This window comes from Monodelphis domestica, chromosome 8, assembly GCF_027887165.1.
Source record: "Monodelphis domestica isolate mMonDom1 chromosome 8, mMonDom1.pri, whole genome shotgun sequence".
NCBI lineage: Eukaryota > Metazoa > Chordata > Mammalia > Didelphimorphia > Didelphidae > Monodelphis > Monodelphis domestica.
The window spans coordinates 57008421-57024273 of NC_077234.1; the positions used below are offsets into that span (position 1 = coordinate 57008421).

At 34.9% G+C, this 15853-nt stretch overlaps 1 protein-coding gene across 7 annotated transcripts in view; it reads left to right on the plus strand.

Annotated features, from left to right (window-relative positions):
- The window catches only part of XRN1 (5'-3' exoribonuclease 1), a 94570-nt gene that overhangs the window by 32583 nt on the left and 46134 nt on the right, over nucleotides 1-15853 (plus strand). For all 7 annotated transcript variants that reach the window (XM_056808651.1, XM_056808653.1, XM_007502100.3 and 4 more), the window contains 8 exons: nucleotides 1230-1319; nucleotides 1954-2110; nucleotides 5569-5688; nucleotides 6798-6967; nucleotides 7572-7692; nucleotides 7800-7898; nucleotides 11113-11216; nucleotides 14189-14320. In XM_056808651.1, coding sequence (XP_056664629.1) covers nucleotides 1230-1319; nucleotides 1954-2110; nucleotides 5569-5688; nucleotides 6798-6967; nucleotides 7572-7692; nucleotides 7800-7898; nucleotides 11113-11216; nucleotides 14189-14320 — 993 coding nt within the window. The remainder of the gene's footprint in view (nucleotides 1-1229; nucleotides 1320-1953; nucleotides 2111-5568; nucleotides 5689-6797; nucleotides 6968-7571; nucleotides 7693-7799; nucleotides 7899-11112; nucleotides 11217-14188; nucleotides 14321-15853) is intronic.

The following is a 15853-nucleotide window of genomic DNA, read 5'->3' on the forward strand; positions in this document are numbered from 1 at the left end:
TCCAGATTTGACATGGGTCCACTGAAAGGTTCCTCAAGCTTCTTTGGCTTTCAGGTTCCTCATCTGCACAATGAAGACTTTGCAGGAGATAGGCATTAAGGTCCCTAGTAATAGATGTAAAAGCTACATTTGACATAGTATCTATGTGCAAGAATTCCATGTATAAGTTGGTAGGTGTTGTGATCTTGTCTATTCTTCCTTCTCCCTGCACCAAAAGAAATCATAGCATGACTTTAAGACTTGTATGCATGCCAGATGTACTGTAGAACTAATGTGCATGACAGAAAAAAAGTAATTTTGATTTTAATTCAGAATTTTCTTTTTATTTTGTCTTTTATAGACAGAAAACCCAGAGTAATGGGAATTGATCTTTGAGGAAGGCAGGGGTAGAGAGAAAATCATTTTTAGATTATAATAATTTGAGAAGAATATGTAGGTAACATAACTGATAGTTTAAGCTCTCTCACCAAGGATTCATTCTTCTTTCCTCCTAGGCTGAAAGTAGGATTTCTTCATTTGGGAACAATTTTGTTTGGTACTCAAATTTAAAATAGAATACAATGACTTAAATTACAAATTTGACTTTTATGACATCAATGTTTTTGTTGTTTTTTTAATATGTAACTGACTGTGACTAACCTAATGATCATAGTCAAACTGTCATGCTTACAATACAGGCTAAATGTAATCAATTTTTTTCTTAACTGGTCAGTTCAATTCAGTAAATATGTATTAAACATCAGTTGAATGCAGAGTACTGTTCTAAGTGTGGGGCAAATTACAAAAAAAAAAATTCAACAAATAAGCCAGATTTCTGACCTCAGGGAGCAGCATGGCATAGTAGAATGAGTTCTGGATCTAGAATCAAAAGATCTGAGATTGTTTTACAGTTCCAAACATTAATTTCCTGATGTTGGCCAAGTTTCCTCTCTGATCCATAAGTATAATTTACCACAGACGTTTTGTTAGGAAATGGATTATGTCCATTTTAAAATGTTGTAAAAATGTGGGTTGTTACAGTCCTAGGATGGCCATAAGACACCTATGCAGATAACTAGGTACGAGAAAATTGCCAGTTTGTCAAACTAAGCTTATAGCAATGTCAGAGGATGAAGGTGGGCCATGCAGACACGTTCTTAAAAGTTCTCTGGAAGTCTTGCAGGAGGCCTAAAAACTGTGCAGTCTTTGAGAAAGGGAGAAATAGCCATGTAACTCTTTTCCATTTCCAGTGACTTTCTTGCTGACCAAGCTGAATGTTACGTGCAGGCAATACAGTGGATTCTGCACTACTACTACCATGGAGTTCAGTCCTGGAGTTGGTAAGACCTTTGCCTTGTCTGGAAAATGAAATGGTTATAGATCTCTAATAACTTCTCTGTGTTAAAATTCCATGATGCCAGAATTTTTATATTATGTTTTCTTTTGATAATTACTGTTCCGAATTTTCTTTTGTATAAATTCTTATTTTTATTTGTGGTACCTTTTCAAGTGGAATATGTAAAAGCAAATTTAGTTGAAAAACAGATACTTCAGAGAGCTCTGTGCAACTATCTACAAAGACCCAAAAGATAGGGGATATTATTTTATATTCAAGACATTTTTTTAAAAAAGGAAAATTAAATTAATTTGAAGTTCATTAAAATTGAAGTTTTATTTTCATCTTTTGTAGAAATGCATTTGTATGGAAGTAATTGTCCTGATTTTTTTTTTAGCCTTTCAGAGCCTCCCCAAAATCCATACTGAAAAGGAAATCTTCAAATTGCTTTTTCTCATTTAAAAAAATTACTTTTTCCTATTCTTTATAGACTTATATAATCTTAGTATCTGATTCCCAAGATAAAGAATAATTAAAACTTATTATTATTCATATGCTACTTAATTTTATTAAAAATAGGTTGTATTATCTTGATTCAGTCTCTTAAGATTTCTCATTAAACAAATTTTGTTTTATAGGTATTACCCTTACCATTATGCACCTTATCTGTCAGATATTCGCAACATTAGTGAACTCAAAATTCAGTTTGAATTAGGAAAACCTTTCATGCCATTTGAACAACTTCTTGCTGTACTGCCAGCAGCCAGCAAGGATTTGCTTCCAGGGTGCTACCAGGTAGGTTTTAGAATTGAAGATATTTTATCTATTACTTGGTTCTCTCAAAATTTGGTTAATTCACCATTAAAACTAGAAAAATGGTTACATAAATCTCATAAATGAGATTATAGACCCATAAAGTAATCATGTTAAATGTTGGGTCCAAGTTTAAATGCTAAGCAGAGCGATAATAATTCAGTGCTTCAAAAAGATATAGGTATAGGTTGTAGGTATAGGTTCTCCTTTCACCAATGCAGAAATGTTATTATTAACTCTAGATTCACAAGAGTATATAGAGGCTTAGACATAAAGTAAATATAATATAAGGTACAGAGCACTGGTTATTGTCTTGCTATTTATTACCATTGTAACTTGGGCATATTCCTTAACTTTGCTATTTCTACTTTGGCAAAACAAAATAGTTAGATTAAGTAATAATACTGATGTCCCTTGATCTTACATATGCTCGGGAAGTGGCAGAGCTAGGAACAGAACCCAAATCCTTTTTAACTCCTACTCAGTGCTCTTTCATGATATTAAGATTATGATAAATCCCCAGGAAAGGAAAGCAGGAATTATTGTTACCTGAGAAATAGGTCTTCACACAACATTCTAAGCAAGACTTTTGCAATATATGATTTTTTTAAAAAGACTCCTGTACAACTTTCATTGTTCAGTATCCAATTTAATATGGACAGAGCCTTTGTTAATTTGTATTCCAACTTACTAGTCCTTTCTTCCTATCTCATCCTTCCTCTATAGGTTTCCAGCATCTTCCCCACATGTCCATAGGGGAATCTGAGAACCTTGTCATTAACTCCAGCTAACTAATTGCTCTTTTTTAACTTTGGCCAAGTCATTTAATCCTATGCACTGAGATTCTTTTTCTACTCAGGTACCTTCCTGTTCTAAATCTCTGAGCTACACTGTCACTATGAACTTTTGCCAGACACCCCATGTGTTCCTTCTTCCTTATCAAAATAGAATTGTTTAATAGAATTATTAATGTTTCTACTTACTTGATTGCACTTTGACTGGAAGTCATTTACCAGCATACTAGCCTCATATATTGTCATTTTACCCCATTTTTCTATTAAAAGTAGAATGAGTTTTTATTGTTTTAGGATGGGGTGGGAATTTTTTGCTAGATAAAGGAATTTCAAGAATCAGTAATCATATGGGGATATTTGGGAAAAGTGACTAGCATTGGAAGAATAAAATTACACAAATCTACTGAACATGGTATGGAGAGATATGAAATTTAATCCTTTTAGGGTACTCCTGGGGGAAGGAGTGGTTAGATAGAATCGATTTCTCCTTCATACAGAAGTCTTCCTCACAGGCCTGAAACAAACCATCTGAGATTTAAAACCTAATGTCACTTGTCAGTGGCCTCTTGTTGCCCTGGCACCTTAGGCCTAGCACTTATGTGTTGATAGACTCCCACATTCTCCAGAATCCCTTTTCCTTTTCCCCCTCTGAGCATGTTAAGTCTTTTCTTCTACTTTCCCAAATCTTAATCCCACTCCTACCTTTCCTATACTCCCATAAGTTTCCCACATAAATATTTTCTATTTCTAAAAACTTTGACTTCTCCCTATGCTTCACTTCTCTTAAACACATTGTTTATACCCATATAGACATCCATCTATCCATACTTTCTCATATCATTATACATGTTTTGCTTAACTTCTTTCCCTTTCCTATCTCAACTCTATAATTCATTCAAGCTGCACTCTCATCTCTTTTACATAATTTGCTGTTTTTTCCCATGTTTCTTCCTCATCTTTAAAAGAGCCTTTACTAGATCCTGCCACCTCAATCCTCTCAAGTTCTTGTTCTATATCTCTTATCTCTTTATCAGCCAAACTCCTTGAAAAAAAAATTGTCTATCGTTGCCTACACTTTAAATTTTCTCTTACTCCTCAAAATAAACTACTCCCTTCAGTTATTCATGATCTCTTAATGATAACTGTTGATGGACTATTTTCAGTCTTCATACTTTTTAACCTGTCTACTGCATTTGATATAGTTAACCAACCTCTTCTCCTAGAAATTTTCTCTTCTCCGGGCTTTTATGACACTACTCTCTCCTTGTTCTCCTTTAAAATCACTCCTCAGTCTTTTTTTTTTATTAATCATTCATATTACATTGCCCTTCTGTAATAAGTGTTCCCAAACAGAATTCGCAAACTGTTTCCTCAGAGCCAAATCTGGCCCACCCTTTGTTATTTAAAAATGTAAAAATAATTCTGAGCCTGCAGACTTTGGCCTTATTCTAGAACATACCCATAGGTACCCCATATTATTTCAGACAAGCCTTTAGTAAGTACCAGGGATACAAAGAAGGACAGATAACAAATTCTCTGCTTCCAAAAAACTCACAGCCCTGGGGTGGGAATTGATGTTGCAAACAACTGTATATATAGGAACTAAAGAGGAACGTAAGAAGAAATGAGGAGGAAAGAGCAATGTAGGAATGAAGAATCGTCAGTGCAAATATTCAGATGCTAAAGATAGAGTGGCCTGTGTAAGGATCAGTACGGAGGCCAGTATTACTAGATCACAGAGGAAATGAGAGGGTAAAGGCAGTGTATAAGGTGAAAGAACACTAGGAAACTATGAAGATGGCAGCTTTTTTATGATCAGACTTCCTCACTATTCATGATATTTTTGACAAGGAAACAGAATCAGAGCATCCCTTTATTTTATAGCAGACTTAGTGTTTAGTAGTTCTGTGAGTCATGAATTTTAGATTTCAATTTTTAATTTTGGAAACCCTGCAAGAGGCAGGGAAGAGATCATTTTAAAATTTTCACTCATTAAATAGTTCTTAGTTAGGATTTGAGAATGGCTGTGAGTTGAACTGATAAATTAAAATAGGAAACTATTTTACTGACACAATCAGGAGAAATTTTTTAAAAAAGGTAAAAACATGGTCCCTTGCATCAAGAAGCTCCCATTCTTTTAGAGATATGTAAATAAGTAGGTACATAAAAGATATGTAAAGGGGGCAGCAAAGTGGCTAAGCGGATTAAGAGACAGGCCTAGAGACAGGAGGTCCTGGGTTCAGATTTGGCCTCACACACTGCTTAGATATGTGACCTTAGGCAAGTCAATTAACCCCTATTAAACCTAATCCTTACTACCCTTCTGCTTTAGAACTGATACAAAGTAATGATTCTAAAATGGTGAAGGTATTACGGGTTTAAAAAAAAAAAGATATATACAAAGTAAATGGAAGATCTCAGAGGTACATCATTCTGCCATAGAAAAGGCAAATATATCTCATCTTTGCATCTATGAGGGGACATTGTAATCTATCACTTCATTTTGGCACATACTTTGGTACTTAAAAATATAAATGTAGTCTATTCAATATCTTCTACTCCAAATAAATATATATACATATCTTTTATTGCTCTTATAATACTTATACAGAAGCAGTTTTCCCTTGTCATTTTCTATGTTCACAGCATTTAATGACCAGTGAAGAATCTCCAATTATAGAATACTATCCTCCAGATTTTAAAACTGATCTAAATGGGAAACAGCAAGAATGGGAAGCTGTTGTTTTAATCCCATTCATTGATGAAGTAAGTATAGAAATGTCTGTGACTTTTTTCTTAAATAATTCCTGCCTGAGGAGAGAATGATGCCTTCAAGAGAACTGTCTCTGACCTCTACTGCATGCTAGCCACAGGGCCCTGGACGCCAAGGGGGTGACCTACACTTTCAGAGGAAGTCCCCTCCATTGGTTCCCTTAAACTGATGAAATTGCTGATTCAATTAAAAATAATTGCATATCTTAAATAATTTAAGAATTGGTGACTTTTTTATCATTCTTATTCTGTATGTGATAAATGATTTATAGTAAAATCTGATCTCTACACACATTCAGATTTGTATAGAAGTGAACTGCATTCTATTTTTCTTCTATCTTTATTGAATATTGTATCTGACATTAGTGTCCCCTCTAACTGGCACAGTCTGGTCCACTATATTTTTCTCTACCGGCTTGCACAATATTAATCTTTGCATACTTTCATTTGCCAAATCTTTGCCCAAAGATCACAGAATACACCATCTGTATTCTTCAGTGACACTTTTATTTTCAATTTATTTTATTTTTCCCATTATACTTAATGATAGGAATCTAGTTCTATAAAAATTAAAGTTGACTAGTCTTGAAACAATTCAGAACATGTTCCTATTGATAGTTATTTAATAATATATTTTTGTTTGGTTGTGGGTTTTTTTCTGAAAAATTATTAATGTTTATGGCTATAGCGATTTTTCCAACTACTACAGTTCATTCAAGTTAATGATACCAAATTATCATGGTAATGCTCATTACTGCTAATGTAGATGCTGATTTTGCTATTGCAGAGCATATAACATGAAAATAATACTCTTCATTAACTTAAATATGCTGTTACTGAATTTTGAATTTCTCCTACCCTTCCTGCAGGAGCAAGTAGCTTCAGTGGAGTGACAATAGCAGTAGTACTTTTGGGCTTCAAGAATAGAAAGTGTAAATTTAGTGTAAATCTGGAAAAAACAGGTTTGACATTGATAATTTTCTTTGTCAGAAATGCATATGTTCAATACTGGTGGTCCTAAAAGGAATATTGCCATTACAAAGTACTTTTTTCTGTCTGAGGACTTTTTAAGACAATCTTGTATCTCTCTGTGATCTTTTAAGACTAGATTACTGCAGGCCATGGAGTCATGCCACAAGTATCTGAGAGAAGAGGAGGAGAAGAGGAACAGACACAGCGAGTGCCTCATGTACTGGTTTGATGGGGATTCTGGGTTTAAGTACCTCTCTCCCTGGCCCGAGAGGTTCCCACCCATTGAAAAGTGCCATGCCAGGTGAGAGACTAGGGATTCCAAGTGGGGAAAAGAAAGACCTGGCAGCATGACCACTCTGAGAATGATAGTAAACCATGCTTTTTGGGAGTCCACAGCCACATGTGGCCAGCCAGCAGAGATCGTGTTGTATCTTCCCTGGGGAAGCTCAGATTCAGTTCCAGAACATTTTATTTGCTCTGATAGGGAAAGGGGCAGGAGAAACAATTTTAGCTTTTGGTTGGAGATTATTTAAACCCCAGGCTCCTATAAGAGTTCTCCTTTCTTCCTTCCTACCCTATACCCTCAATACAGTAAACACATGCCAGCTTTTTATGTGAAACACTGCTGATTTTCAGGAGCATTCAGTAGAATATGAGGTGGAGGGAGTTACAGATTCCAAAGGAGAGAACATTTTTTTCAAATGGTGTGATCTACTGAATGATTCCTAGTTCAATCAATCAAAATGAAGATTGAGAGTGGAGGATAGCCTTGTTGTTCCCCACCTTAAAAACAAGCCTTTACTGCCTCATCGTCATTTTTAAAAATCAAATAGAGGTAGAGAGGATACTGTTTTATAAACTTATAAATATTCTTCTGTCTAAAGATGTTGTTAATTTTTTTTTAGGCATAAAATAATATCTTTAGATGCATGGCATGTAGATATTAACCAGAATAAAATAACTAAAGTTGACCAGAAGGCACTCTATTTCTGTGGGTTTCCTACTCTAAAGCACATCAAACACAAGGTCAGTAGCATAGCTTCAAATTATTATGTTTCTGCTACTTAATAGGAGACTAGTAAAAAGCTAGAGAATTAAACTCTTTTGGATTGTTATTTTTTTTCTTTTTGAAGTTTTTTCTGAAGAAAAGTGGGGTACAAGTATTCCAACAAAGCAGCCGTGGAGAGAATATGATGTTAGAAATCCTAGTTGATGATGACTCAGATGAACTTGTAAGTATCTCATTTATTCAGCAGTAATTGAGTCATTATGTGTGTCGCATTACAATCGCAGCAGAAGAGTTGTGAAAAGAAAATAGTATTTATATAGTTGGGAAGACTCAAATACAATGGCATATGTGGCTAAGCACCAAAGTGAGTGGAATAAACTTCTTGTGCTATAGGAACTTAAAGTCACTGTTAACAAGTCATTGGGAAGAATTCCTGAAGAAAGTGAGATGTGATTTGGTCATTAAAGAGTGGGATGGGTTGGGAGAGAAGAGGAAAGAGAGGGAAAGACATCTTGGGGTTAAGGAGCAGCATGATCACTGCCTTGAAATCTGAAATGGAAAAAGTGAAGTAACCAGCAAGACTAGAGCCAGAGGGTTTATGTTGGACAATATTAGGAGATAGGGAAAAATCAGTTATGATAGAGCCAAATTATGAAGGACCTTAAATGCCTTCCTAAAGAATTTGGACTTTAAAGACAATGAAATATAATGAAAAGTCTTTCAATATTATGAAATTTTAGTTAGCATTATGGAATTGGAATTAATGGAATTAATGTTGTGGTCGTAAATTGGATGAATTGAGCAGTGCAAAGCCCTACAAACATAATGTATTCCAGAAATGGCCTCCATTAATTAAATGGCTCTTCTAGTAGCCCACTTGTGAAGTTAGGGTTACCTAAACTAGGGTAATAGTAAAATCAGAAAGGAAAATACCAATGAATATATTACAAAGGAAAAAGCAATAAACTGATGGGATATAGATGATGAAAAATTAGAGGAAATCAAATATGACTCTTAAAGGTCTGAAGTGCAACCTTGATAACCCAGGAAGATGACTTCCATTAAAGGGAATCAGGAAATTAATTTGTAAGGAGATGATGAATTGAGGTACCCCATCACCATGGTTATTTCTGAATGGAGAGGCCCCAGATAGCTAAGTATTTATAGAAATAGGATACAAATAAAAGACTGAAACTGAACATTTGAGAAATACTGATAGAGAAATGATAGCTGAAGCAATAAAATAGAGCTGGTTCAACTTGGAAAAGAGTGTCTGGAAAGGTCAGTTAAGTCATATGAAATGGACAGTTAGGAACAAGAGAAGAAAAACAATCCAGAAAAGGAAACTGAATAGACAGAGGTAGAAAAGAAAATCTAAGAAGTATACTATCCCAGAAACGTGAGAAAGTTTCAAGAACAAAAAGGTATTCAGCAATATCAGATCCTGCAGAGGGACCCAGGAGCAAGAGAACTAAGAAAAGACCATTGAGTCTGTTGAATTGGAGATGATGACTTTTGAACGTACAATTTTAATAGAGTGATGAGTTCGAAAGCCAGAAAGTGAGGGCTTAAGTGGGGTAAGGATAGATAAATATAATAATCATATTTATATAGTGCTGTAAGGTTTGCAAACTCCTTTACAAATATCATCACGCTTTATCTTCACAAAAACCCTGAAAGTTAGATCCTGTTGTTATACCCATTTTATAGATGAGACATACAGAGATTAAGTGACTTGCCCAGAATCACACAGCTAGTATTTCTCTGAGGCTAGATTTAAATTTGGGTCCAGTGCCCTGTCTACTGCATCACAATTTCATTCTATTTTAATGGGTATGGGGAAAAGATATTCAGGATAGGAGAGATCTTAATATATGTGAAACCAAAAAGAAAACCAGTAAAGTGCAAGGACAATGTTGAAAGGAAGAGATATGTTTAGTGAAAGCAAGATCAGTAAGACACACACATACATACACACACACACACACACACACACACACACACACACACACACACGTTAGCTTAGGCTTGATACATTTAATTATGCATATAGTCATTGAATGGTTTCATATTATTTTAACTACCTTAATGATTTGTAATACTAAGATGCAGTTCTAAAAGTAGTCAATTCATGAAGTTCAAGTAATAGTTGTTATTAATAATGATAGATAATATTAAATGGGAAAAAGATGAACTTGGAATGTACATTTGTGACTTTCTTATCATAAAGCTATTGAGTCATCATTCAGAGAATATATTATAAAAATGGAATTGTGAAACATTTTCGTTTTGATAGAATCATCATTTAAAGTAATATCGAGAATGAACCGTGAGTGAAAATGAAATCCAAACTCTTAGGTTGTACATTTTAAAATTTGTTCTCATTGACTGATGTATGTGTACATGCAGGCAGTAGCATATATACTGTAGACCAACACTGTTTAGCTTGGCTATATTGAAACTCACTTTTCCCCACCTGGTACATAGCAAGTATTTCCATTCAGGATTAAAGGCAGTCCTTGCTAACAGCTTAAAGTGAGAAGCAGGAACCACAGGCCACCTGCCTGGTATCTCTGCTCTACACACAACAGGAAAGTACTTTGGGCTGGTCCCAGCAGCTCTCTCCTGATGAGAAGACCATTGACAGAGGGAGAGATAGACTTGGAGAGGAGGGAAAAGGGAGTAGCCAAAGTGCCCATCACCAGCCAGCACTGGCTTGGAGGGAGAAAAGTAAAGGGCAAACAACCAAGGACAAACTGAGCGAAAAAGATTAAAACTGCAGAACAACAGCAGACCTGGAAAAAGGTGCAGAGAAGGAAAAGGCAAGTAATAGGTTTGAATTCAGGAAAGAAAAATTACTGAGTGGGATGTGGGTAGAATGGCTGTTGAGGAGCCAAAGGCTAAGCCTAAAGAGGACTAAAAGAGTATTTTGCTCTTTTATTTTATATTTGTTGTCTTGCTCTGATGCCTTAATCACCGCAGGGAGGTAACTGGATTCTTGAAACCTTGCCAGTAAAGTAAGTGCAAGCTCAGGCAGGTCTTCCCAAGAAGGAAAAACTTCAAATACCAGCTCAGCTACAGACGGTATCTCTGTCACCTGAGGACTAGCCTTGCTAAGTGTAGAAGGATCAATAAACAAGAAGGCTGGCCACCATGGGAGGATTTTGATAGGCCACAGCAACTCATGAGATTGTGAGCTAAGGGTTAGAGAGGCTGCAATCTGCATTGGTGAAGGAAGCACCTCAACCAATAAAATCACAGATTCTTGATGCATTGATTATTTGTTAAAGTATCGTTTTTTCACATTCAGAAATTATTTGTAAGAAATATGGATTTTTCATAATTTAATTTTTGTCACTGAAAATTTCTAAAAATGTTTGGTCCTGTGGGTTGGCTGATGAAATCACTAAAATAGAAATTATTGTTTTTTCTTTAAGCAAATAGAAAATGTTGCCTCATCAGTGCTCGGAAAATCTGTCTTTGTTAACTGGCCTCACCTTGAAGAAGCTAGGATTGTGGCAGTATCAGATGGAGAAACTAAGTAAGTAAAATATAGTAAAAATTAGCTTTCTTAATTGTGTTTTCCATTCACTCATTTCTCACTTATAAGTCAGTATTTTCTTCTCTGCTAATTCCAAATATTCTGCAGTGGCTACACTATTCAAAGGTAATAGTTAATAGAATCAATAATAGAATCAAATTTAAACTTGCTCAAATAGGTAAAAACCCTGAAGTGTTATGCCTTTTAAAAAATTTTTAGAAATTGATGAAAAAAGCATAAGCTGATTCAGAAGAATTATTTAGATGTCAATATTTTGCATGTTTCTATAGCTTTCTAAAGCAATACCATTTTGTATTTTATGTACATGCCACAGAAAAAAATCTGTTTCCCATTTTGTCATTCTCAGCACCAAAAAAAACTCCACTATACCCAAAGAAGAACAAAGCACATGAAATCAAAATGTCCAACATGTACAACTTGACCTTTTTTTTATTCCGCAAAGTAATTAATAAATTCAACATGTTAGGAAGGCACATTTTGAAATGATCAGCATTGATGTCAAGAGTAATTGGTTTTTGCTGACGTCAAAACCTTTTTTTTTTTTTGAAGGGAATTATTGTACCTATTTGGAATAGCAAAAACTGGATAATTATGATCATACTAAGGTTTGCAAAGAACTTTATATCTATTATCTCATGCAGTCCTTAGAACAACACTGTGAGCTATGGTAGTCACTATTATTCATTATTTCAGAAAAGAAAATGAGATAGGAAAGGTGACTTGCCTAGGACCATAAAGCTAAATAAGAGACTAAGGTGGGATTGGAACTCATATCTTCCTGACTCCAAGTCTAACTCACTATCCACAGTACCAACTAGCTGCCTTGAATCCACAATACAAGGAAACAGGCCACAGTCAATTAATAATCATTAATTTTCTCCTTAAAGATTCATAAAAACCATTAGTATTTATTAGGCTCTCATTCTTTGTCTGGACCTTCCCTCTTTCCCCCATCTCCCCCCCAACCAATTCTACATACTAGATCCCGTGATTAAGAGGAATTTCCAGAGGCTTTTTGTGCTTCAAGGTTGCAAATGAGAGTATCCATGGTATGAAGAGATAAATTAACTTTGTATTTGGAAAACCTTGCCCCAACCAGTTATTATGAATCTTTTAAATACATAAATGAGAGAGATATCTTAACATTTACATTTAGATCATATTTTACATTTTCTCAAAGGTCCTGAAGAATGTGAATAAATTGCCAGTCTACTGATGGCAGTGACTCAGCCTGATTGTCTTTCTTCCATTCCCACAAGAAACAGAAGACCTTGATTCTGCCTGGCCATACAAAGGAAAAGGAGAGCAAGTGGTGGGGGTTAGGAGTGATTCAGACCTCTCATAGCAGAGCAGTGAACAAAAAGGAAAAGAGTCTTCTCCAGTGTTTACTTGGTGATGGAAATAGCCAAAAGTTATTAAAATAAAAAGAAGTGAAAGGGAGAGGAGACAGAATTCAGAATGACTGGAAATGTAATAGAATAGAAAAATGACTGGAAATGTAATAAAATGACTGAAATGCCAGAAGATGAACAAGGAAGAAACCTAGATAGAATAACCATTACAGAAACTCATATAAAAATCTAATTTAAAAAATTTTTTTAATTCAAAAAGACCAAAAAAGAAAATGAATCCCAAATTCTCTGATCTGAAATAAAATTATGGAGACTTTCTCATAAATCTTCAAACAACAGAAAGTCTAAAATTATTCACAAGGGAAATAAAACTTTTAAAAATCAATAACAATAACAGAGTACATATTTTAGTAGACATTCCAAAGAAGACTCTGAAAGAGAAAATGGGGAACAGCTAGGTGGCTCTGTAGATAGAGACCCAGATGTGGAGACAGGTTTGAATCTAGTCTCAGATACTCCTTAGCTGTGTGATCTAAGGCAAGTCACTTAACCCAAATTGCCTAGCTCTTATTACTCTTCTGCCCTGGCACTGATATTTAGTATCCATTCTAAAACAGAATAATAGGTTGTTGTTGTTGTTGTTGTTGTTGTTTTTAATAAGAGAAAATAATGGGTTCAGTAAAACACTAATAAAATTTTGCAGAGAAATATTAAAATATATTAAAAGATTAAAAGAATATATTAATTCTTTATGAGAAAAAGAAACTGACCTTGAAGAAAGAGGTAATATAAGAATTAGAATTCCTAGAACAACATGACCAACCAAAAAACCTGAATATCTTATCACAAAAAAAAAACAGAAGAGCAAATTTTCTAAAAATCAGAGGAAAGGTCTATGTTCTCTCTCTTGTTTTATCTCTTCTTTGACAAGAAGATCATGAATCTGTTCTACCTTTTATCTTTGGTAGAATGTCAGTCCCTTGAAAACCAGAGATAGTTAATTTTTATCTTTTTTTTTTTTTAGTGCTAGTATGTACTTAATAAATGTTTACTAATTGAAAGAAAAATGGAGTTAGCTATGAAAAAGGAAATTCTTCCTATAAACTCACAGATATGATCCACGTGAAAAGAGAGGAGTGATTCCTAAAAAAGCTAATGTGCCTGCACTGACCTCTCTCAGATGAATTTTAATTCTACAAATTTGATTAAATATCAAACAATTTATCAATATTCATTTTTAAAGTAATTTTTAGGGAATCTTGGTGTAAAATGATTTTTTAACATTTTTCTTTTAAATTGAGCTGCCAATCAATGTATTAAATTAGGTTGTTTTTTCCTTTTGTCTCATTTATTTTTCAGCTACAGGATATGCTGCCTTCCTATGAGAACTGTTTATACCCTTTAGAACATTTGAGAAAGTACTATATATCAACCTCACTAATCTTGATTTTTTAAAAGATTTCTTTCATTCATACAGTTTAACAGACTCATATTAGAGTGGGGCAATATTCTGATTAGCATTTGAGGCCTTGGGATTAATTTAAGAATTCCACATTAAACTATTTTTTCCAGATCTATCATATTGTTTTGATTTTGAAGGTTTTACTTGGAAGAAACTCAAGGAACACAAAAGCTTTACTTAGGGAAAACTGCCCCACCAACTAAAGTGGTTCATGTTGGAGATAAAGAACAATCTAACTGGGTGAAAGAAGTACAAACAATTTCAGAACAGTAAGTGTCAGAAATTTTGTATTTTAATACTACAGAGCCAAAAAGTGACTATGCTTTCAGCAGTTTCACCAATTAATTCATTAATAGTTATGTTGAGTGCTAAATAATTAGACATTATTTGCTCAGAAAAAAAATGAAGACTATCTGAACAAATGTAATTAGGAATGAGCTACTATTGGCAACTACACATAATTTTTCCTCAGGGTCACACTGATTGAAAATTTTTGTTTCTAATATTTTGAGGTCATTTATTAACTACTTATACTAAAAACCCAAAATTTACTAATGTTTCTAAAATTGGCATACTGTAAATTAAGAGATGTCATTTTCTCATACCAATTTTTCTAGCCTAATCACCATCTTAGATGTAATTTTCATTTTACTTGAAATCTTATCCCTTCAGTGTTGTCTCATTAAAAACATTTTAGAAGTTTGAATCAGCATATTTCTAGTAACAATGTTTCTTAAACATTTGGGGTATGCAGTTAATGTAACTGGTAGGTCCCTCCCCCCCCCAAAAAAATGGGAATCCACTCAGCTACTGCAGGTTCATAGTATTTTATGGATTAGAACTCTCTTCAAACCATAGTTCACAAATGATGTTTTACCAATCAGTCATAGAACACACTAATTTTATAACCAGAGTATTGCATTTAAGTAGCAGTGTAAATAATATAATGATATAACATTGCTTCCATGAAACGAGCTCATTCTCCCAAAACACACAGTGTAATGGAATTCCATGTGAGGCATCCACATAAGAGGATAGTTGATAGTTGTAAATCAGAGTATCCACATTGACAAGCAAGCAGTTCACACCTTGAATGCTGTTAAACCCCCACTGATTCCTTCTGCTGCTTTTCATTGTTCATGAAAGGCATGACATTAAGCTCTTTTAGGCCTCAGTACCTTAAAGCAGCATCCTCTGGCATTGCTTTAGTTACAGCTTTTTAGCCACCCCCCAGCATCCACTTGGGATTCTGCAGAGGGGACCACAGCTCTTTCAGTCTGTTCTGTGAGTTTTCTTTTAGAGCCTCTGTCCCTCATGCTATGATTATTCTGCCTGCTAGAAAATTACTGCTCTCCTCAGCCAGTAGCTATGGAGCTCTCTTAGCCAATGGCTGAGAAGCTCCTCTGCTCAGTCATCTTGCACTAAAGCTACTGAGGCCTCAACTACATCAGACCTGCCCTTTGAACTCTTCTTAGAACTCTTCCGTTAACTGTTTTTCTTCTTCTGAACTCTTCTTTGAACTGAACTCCTTTTAACTGCCTTATCTTCTACGGTCTACCCTGAGTTTCTCAGCTCAACTGTTACCTAACCTATGACCAGAAATCAATTTTAGTTTTTAAGACTTATTGAACCCCCTGGCTTAGGTGAATCTCCCCAGGGCTCCACTTCCTCAAATGGAAAAGAGATTGAGAAATATTGTGGTAAGAAAATTGTTTTAAACTTAACCCAGCAGCCCCTCTGTTCTATACAGATAGAAACAGCTGTGCTGGATAGAGAATTCTGACAGGCTCTTGACCTTTGTC